Raw genomic sequence first — 8242 nt, 5'->3', positions numbered from 1 at the left:
TATTGGTTTCAGTGGTTCGCTTTTCTTTATTTATTTGAGAAAAAATATATAAAATAGAGAAAACCATAGGTGCAGAAAAAGAAACGTATTTTGGTAGAAAACAAAAACATTTGATTTATTTAAAATTTCGCTCGCAAAACAATTAAAAACAGAATAGAATACCAACCCCAAGCTAAAACCATGCGAAATAAATCAATGCCTTTTTTGCGCTAATGGCTTAAACGAAGCACTTAAAAACAATTAATCCTAGAGCAATACGAATGTAAGATTGAGCTGGTAAAACAAATTTCATGTAATTATGTTCAAAAATTATGAAATTTTTTTTAAAGTTTTTCACAACTATTGCGAAAGCTGAACAGAATACTCTGCGTAAAGTCTAGTACTAACTTCGACTTTTCACCAGAACAACTGTTAAAACAAATTATAAAAAAAATTGTGACGAAGAAAATGCGAACACATTCCGTTGTAGTGGTATTGAGTTCTATAAGCAAATAGTTGTTGTTGTTGTTGTAGCAGTGAGTTATACACTGAGACGGCAGCCCTTGCCGATGAAGAAGTCCATCGGGTCAATCCGGTACGTACAACCGGCTGCCATGGGATTGCTAAGCAAATAGTAGCGACATGTTGCTGCTCTAATACAAATTTTGCTTCAATTAATTGCCAATGTAATTAAATGTTGTCTTTGTTTTGTGTTGTTTCGCTACTAATTTACGGATAGAACACCACTTTTGGTTTTTTGTGTGCCATATGCGCCAAAACTCGTTGACAGATAGTGCACTTCGCGAGAAAAAATTATATTGGGCTGTTTACGGTACACTACCTGGTAATTATGTCATGATTATGTGTGTATGTGATGCATACACCTTTGTTTCCACCAATATACGAGAAAGAAGATGACAACAAAGAGAATGCAAACAGAAATCTGGCATCTTAATACCGTCAAACCTGGCCGACTCTTAACAGCTGTTCGCTTGAGACCATCTTGTTAAATCCCCCTTGTGCTTGTACATGCAATTAACGATTTGTAAGCCGGCTTTCGACCAATCGATATAAAGAAAAAGTCGATTATTCCATTTAACCACTAGGAGTCGACTTCGACTTCTCGATACAAAAAGTCGATTAATCGATAAGTGAAAAGTCGACTTTTAGATCCCTACCTTGCAGAATACCAGAATACGAACAGGAAAAAATTACTGGAAATTTTAATGTGTTAAAAGAAGAAAACATAAAATATAATGAAGACGATTTAACGAAACGAAAAAATGAATATCAAGAGCATGAGCAATCGGTGTAACGTAAAATCAAAGTAACCAGCTAAAAAAAAGACATACTTAAGACTTCGAGTGTACATAAATCGTGAATCGGAAATATAATGAAAATTCTTTAAACGATGGTTAAGGTGGGATAAGCATCAAAAGTGGTTCTCAGTTTTTGAGTTTTGTGCGATAACCAGGTGGCTAAGGTTCCGCAGAGTACATAAAGGATACACTTCTACGATGTTTTCCGTTCAATACGGGAGTGTTGGTGGGGGGACCATGATGGGTGATTCTGATGGCTACGACTTCTCGAAGAGTGAGAATGCTGCTAGATGGAAAGGCTTGTTTATGCCGTCTTTGAAAAAGGTTTTAGAGCAAGTTCATCCTCGTCTTACGGCTAAAGAAGAGGCGTTGTTGTTTGTGGAAACGTTGTGTTTGCGAATTTTGGCTGTGCTTTGCGCAAAGCCTCTGCCCCACACCGTTCAAGACATCGAAGACAAAGTTCGAAAGTATTTCCCGTCGCCAATCGACTGCTGGGCATTGAATGAAGCTAAAGAAACGCTGCTGTGCAAAAAGCGCCGATCAGTCTTGCCCACAGAACGGGTGCACACATTGCTGCAAAAGGATGTTTTGCAGTGCAAAATGGATAGTTCGGTGACAGTTTTTCTGGTTGCCGTATTGGAATACATTTCTGCGGATATTCTGAAATTAGCTGGTAATTATGTTAGAAAAATTAAACACTATCAAATATCGAAGGCGGACATAGAAGTTGCAATGTGCGCCGACAAGGTCCTCATGGACATGTTCTATCAGTCGGACATGAAATCGAATGTTCTGCCTAGTCCTTTGCCGACGCTGCCGGTCCAGCGTGCCAGCACAACGTACGAGGAAATTGTTAAAGATTTGATAAACGACGAAAAACAATATCAACGCGACTTACACATGATCATTCGTGTATTTCGAGAGGAGCTAAGTAAAATTGTAAGAAACCCTAAGGAGCTTGAGCAAATCTTCTCCAATATAATGGACATCTACGAAGTGGCAGTAACACTGTTGAGCTCACTGGAAGATGTCGTTGAAATGTCACAAGAGCAAAATGCCCCTTGTGTTGGTAGCTGTTTCGAGGAATTGGCTGAAGCTGAAGAATTCGACGTTTATACAAAGTACGCACAAGAAGTGACGTCGCAGGCATCAACCGATGCCTTGACCGCATTGCTTGCACGGCCAGATGCAATGTCTCTGATGTCTGCAGGCCATGGCTTTCGGGACGCCGTAAAATACTACTTACCAAAATTGCTGTTGGTACCCATATGGCATGCATTCATGTATTTCGACTATATAAAAATCCTAATGAAATACAGTCCGTCACAGGATGACATTGAAAGCTTCGAGCAAGTGCAAGGTCTACTGCGTCCCCTAAGAAACGACCTTGAGAATATTGTTGCTACGTTACCAAAGGAATCTTGCGTTGCCATGAGCAGCCGAGCCCGCCGTCAACTAGCCATCGATCGAACTAGGGAACTGCAGAATACGGTCGAACACTGGGACAAGGATGTGGGACAGAACTGCAATGAGTTTATACGGGAAGATGTATTGGGCAAGCTTGGCTCTGGAAAAAGAATTGCGGAACGCAAGGCATACCTCTTCGATGGTTTGATGCTGCTCTGTAAGCCCAATACGAAACGCCAGGCTTTGTCGACAAACGCCCAAGTCTACGAGTATCGCTTGAAAGAGAAATTCTACATGAGGCGGGTGGAAATAAATGACCGCCCTGACACCGATGAACTCAAACACTCCTTCGAGGTGGCACCACGAATACAGGCACCCGTTACCCTCGCCGCCAAAAGTGGCCCCCACAAGAATGACTGGATGGCCGATCTTATTATGGTGAATACGAAGTCTATGCTGGACAGAATTTTGGATAGCATACTGCTTGACATCGAGAAGAAACATCCATTACGCATGCCCAGTACAGATCTATACAAGTTTGCCGAACCGGACAGTCCCAACAACATTGTGCTTGAAGAAAGAGAGAGTGCCGGAGTACCTCTCATAAAAGGCGCCACTCTGTGTAAGCTTATTGAGAGGCTGACTTATCACATCTACGCCGATCCCATGTTTGTGCGAACCTTTCTCACAACATATCGATACTTCTGTACGCCACAAAACCTTTTGTCACTTTTAGTTGACCGCTTCAATATACCAGATCCCAGTCTGGTGTACACCGACCAACACAATAACGACAAGGAAAGCACGCACTGCGAATCTGACAAATTGCACAAAAACTCCCAAAGAGAAGATTGGAAGCGATACCGCAAGGAATATGTGCAGCCGGTGCAATTTAGAGTGCTAAATGTTTTGAGACACTGGGTTGATCACCATTTCTACGATTTCGAGAAGGATCCTCCGTTGCTGGAGAGACTGCTGTATTTCCTAGAAGGTGTCAATGGCAAATCCATGAGAAAATGGGTGGACTCAGTGCTAAAAATAGTACAAAGAAAGAGCGAACAAGAGAAATGTCAAAAACAGATCACTTTCGCATATGGGCATAATCCGCCGCCAATAGAACATCACCTGAATGTACCCGATTCGGACATAACATTGCTGACTCTACATCCCTTGGAGCTGGCAAGGCAGTTGACCCTCTTGGAGTTTGAATTGTATAAAAATGTGAAGCCATCGGAGTTGGTGGGTTCGCCCTGGACAAAAAAGGACAAGGAGCAAAAAAGCCCAAATCTGCTTAAAATCATGAAACACACAACAAATGTGACGCGCTGGATAGAGAAAACTATTATTGAAGCCGAAAACTACGAAGAGCGAGTAGCTATGGTAACGCGAGCCATCGAAGTGATGATGGCAATGCTAGAGCTTAACAATTTCAACGGAATATTGTCCATTAGCGCTGCGATGGGCAGTGCATCGGTGTATCGTCTGAAATTAACATTCCAAGGTCTGCCAGCACGCTACGAGAAATTTCTGGAGGAATGCCGCGAGCTAAACGATGGACATCTAAAGAAATATCAAGAGCGCTTGCGTTCCATCAATCCTCCGTGTGTGCCGTTTTTTGGTCGCTATTTAACAAATATACTGCACTTGGAAGAAGGCAACCCCGACTTCCTTCCAAACACCGACCTTATTAATTTCTCGAAGCGACGAAAGGTTTCCGAAATTATTGGTGAAATTCAACAGTATCAAAATCAGCCATACTGTCTAATGCCGGATGCTAAAATAAGAAAATTCCTGGAAAATTTGGACCCTTTCGAGGGCATGACGGATACCGAAATATCAAATTTTTTGTACAATGAAAGTCTTCGCATTGAGCCCAGGGGGTGTAAGCAACCTCCCAAATTTCCCAGGAAGTGGGCGTCTGTAACACTGAAATCACCGGGTATTAAGCCTCGCCGACAAAATATTAACAACAGCAGCAGTACGAGCAACAGTTTAGCCTCCACAAACAATGGTGCTGTCAGCACCGTCCCTAGTACGGCCCAAACACTGGTGGCCACACGGTCCCACTCGTTTACACCAATGACGAGTGAAACAAACGCTGATTGTGAGCAGTGTTCGCCGAGTAATAGTACCAGCTTCAATGCAAATGCAAATGCGAATGCGCAAACAGCCAGCAGTACCAACAGCCAGGCATTCTCCGTATTTGCCAACGTCAACATACCAAAACGCAATGGGTCTAAAAGCATCTCAACCACTGCAACAATGGCTGATTTGCAGGATGCAAACGCATTAGTAGCACAGTCAGCAATGAAGCGAACCGAAGACGAGTTTGGCGAAGCACCTTTTTTGCCCAAAAAGGGAGCAGCGGCATGTGTGCCACCATTTACGGCATCTTTGGCGGATGAGAGTGCTTTGCCAATTTTTGAACTGGCTGCTACAGGGCCAGACGATTCTATTGCAGCAGCACAAGCAACTCAATTAACATCTAATCGGATTTCTTGGGATACTCAGGCGGTATTCGATAGTGATTCGCTAATATCCCCCTTGCCAAAAGTAGTGGTTAGTCCACTGCGCGGTTTAAGTCACACAAGCAATCTACCTCCATTCCACCCTGCAGCTTCAATGCAGAATTCTGATGGCACAACAACAACAACAAACACAACCACAAGTTATTTCAGTTCCGCCGAGAACGCTGTGGCGATTACAGCAAGTCCCAAATCGCAGAGTTCGGAGTTGGATTTCTGTAGCGCATCCGTACCTGTTTCACCACACGTAAATGTACCGACGTCAGCAAATGTTCGCTATCGTACAGCGCCACCACCTCTTCCGCCCCGAAGAAAGGACCGCACCGAAAGTTGTGCAGACATAGCTCAAAAACGCCAAGCACCAGATGCCCCAATGCTTCCGCCACGGGATGGCGAGATGAGTCCCCCTCCCATTCCACCAAGAATAAGCAACCATCCTCATTACCATTGCCATTCCAACGTATCGAATTTCCATGGACCAAGTGATGACTTCATGAATGCAAGCAGTTTGCTCTTGCCCAATACAAGCACCATTATGAAGCGGCGAAATTCGGCAATAAAGAAGCGCACCGATGCTACAACCGGTGCTACCACCAACCTTACATGTTCCACATCGTCATTAATGTTGTCAAACGTAACAATGATCTCAGCCTCTTCGCTTGCAGCAACTGCAAATCATGCAAATCTACTTAATGCACTGCCCCAACTAGGCCACTTGAGCACAGCAGCAGCCATCTCATCGGATGACCAATCAATCTCGCCGGCATTAAGCTCTTCCACAACGACATCGCCCATAACACCAATGACACCCGTATCACCGCACAATCTCTCCGGCTATCAGCCAGCCGACATCTCGCAGCACTCCCAATTAATCCTCAAGAATATTTCAAGTTCCTCACTATCGGTATTTCCTCAACACCTACCTGTATACCTTCAACAACACTCACATCAAACTCTACAACAAACTACCACTCATCACCACCATACTAACGTTGCGATTGGCGGCAGCCCCCAAAGGCCGCCAACCAAAGATCTATGCCCAAATGTGGAAAACATACTCAAGCTTCCGCCAAAGCCCAATCTTGGCGGGGATACTTGCAGCGACTCGGACAAATGTACCATGTTTCCTTACCCAAGTACAAATCATTAATAGTATTGTATGCCTAGTGATGTGATATGGGTGCAAGAGAACTAACTCGATATAGATGTATGATGATGATGATGATGATGATGATGGTGATGATGATCACTGATCTGTTATGTTATTGTAAATAAAATACATTATTGAACGTAGAACATGATAATAATAATAAAAACAAAAACGATACCATTGTTAAACTATTGTCGTAGCGGCTTTCTTCAGCAACAATCGCCAAAGAGATTAAAGCACCAATCACATTATGCAGGAGACGGTAAAAATCATATACACCGCCAATAATCTATCAATGCCACCACAATAGCGTTGTTTTACTTCATACTGGTGGGTTAATATAAACAAATGAGTGAATGCATGTTTTTTGTTTTTTTTTTCGTCTTTTTGTCTTTTTGCAACATTTTACGAAATGGACTAACAAAAAATTGTTAAATTATTTCACTCATTTTATTTTTTTCTTTAATACACCATGACAACACGAAAGTAACTCATATTCCCAAAATTGGTGTTTAAAAACACACATATAAAAACAAATATTATTCTGAAATAAACTAAGTTTACTAATAAAAACAAAAACAAAAACAAATAAATATACGTATAAAAAGTTATATTTGTTAACTGGTAGATTGTAAATCGACTTGTAATTTATCACACAAGGTGCTGGGAGTTGTTAATGCAACGTACTTTTGTGTTTGTAATCATTTGGCAATCTAGTATGCAGGTCTGAAATTGGAGGTCTTCTATTTTTCTATATATTGGGTTGCCCAAAAAGTAATTGCGGATTTTTAAAAAAAAACTAAATGCATTTTTAATAAAACTTAGAATGAACTTTAATCAAATATATAATTGCCATTTTGTTCGATAACCTTTTGCCATCTTCCTGGCAAATTTAGTATTCCACGCTCATAGATCTTCTGGCCTTTATCTGCAAAAAACTGAACCAAGTGCGATTTTATAGCCTCATCATTGCCGAAAGTTTTACCATTTAAGGAGTTCTGCAAAGATCGAAATAAATGGCAGTCTGATGGTGCAAGGTCAGGGCTATATGGTGGATGCATCAAAAGTTCCCAGCCAAGCTCACTTAGTTTTTGGCGAGTGACCAAAGATGTGTGCGGTCTAGCTTTGACCTGGTGGAATATGACTCCTTTACGATTGACCAATTCTGGTCGCTTCTCCTTGATGGCTGTATTCAATTTGTCCAATTGTTGACAGTAAACATCCGAATTAATCGTTTGGTTCCTTGGAAGCAGCTCAAAATACACCACACCCTTCCAATCCCACCAAACAGACAGCATAACCTTCTTTTGGTGGATATCGACCTTTGAATTGGTTTAAGCTGGTTCACCATGCTTGAACCATGATCGTTTTCGACTAACGTTGTTGTAAACAATCCATTTTTCATCTCCAGTTATGATTCGTTTTAAAAACGGATCGAATACATTGCGTTTAAGGTGCATATTACAAGCGTTGATTCGGTTTGTTAATACATGTGGTTTGGGTATTAAAATATTGGGTTGCCCAAAAAGTAATAGCCGATTTTTCATATAGTCGGTCTTGACAAATTTTTTCACAGCTTGTGACTCTGTAATTGCATTCTTTCTTCTGTCAGTTATCAGCTGTTACTTTTAGCTTGCTTTAGAAATATTTATTTGTGTACAAAGTACAAAAGCAATTTTCATTCCAGCCGATGAAGGAATCTATCGGGTCAATCCGGTACGTACAACCGACTGCTATCCCAACGTCTTCAAATTTAGTACAGGCATCTTTTTAGGCCCAGAGACGAAGCCTAATGAAACTGAAAACAAGAAAAAAGAAGTTAATTTCGGCCGGGCCGAACTTTGGATACCCACCACCTCAGA

At 41.7% G+C, this 8242-nt stretch overlaps 1 protein-coding gene across 1 annotated transcript; it reads left to right on the top strand.

The window, feature by feature from the left end:
- Positions 1-1137: 1137 nt before the first annotated feature.
- On the top strand, positions 1138-6568 carry LOC106080767 (protein son of sevenless). Its single transcript, XM_013242297.2, has one exon. The coding sequence runs from the start codon at positions 1497-1499 to the stop codon at positions 6378-6380; it is 4884 nt and encodes a 1627-aa protein (XP_013097751.2). The 5' UTR covers positions 1138-1496; the 3' UTR covers positions 6381-6568.
- The last annotated feature ends 1674 nt before the right edge of the window (positions 6569-8242 follow it).

The sequence above is a fragment of the Stomoxys calcitrans genome, chromosome 4 (assembly GCF_963082655.1).
Source record: "Stomoxys calcitrans chromosome 4, idStoCalc2.1, whole genome shotgun sequence".
NCBI lineage: Eukaryota > Metazoa > Arthropoda > Insecta > Diptera > Muscidae > Stomoxys > Stomoxys calcitrans.
Note: the sequence above shows the minus strand (reverse complement) of the source record. Positions and strands in the feature narration are given on the sequence as shown.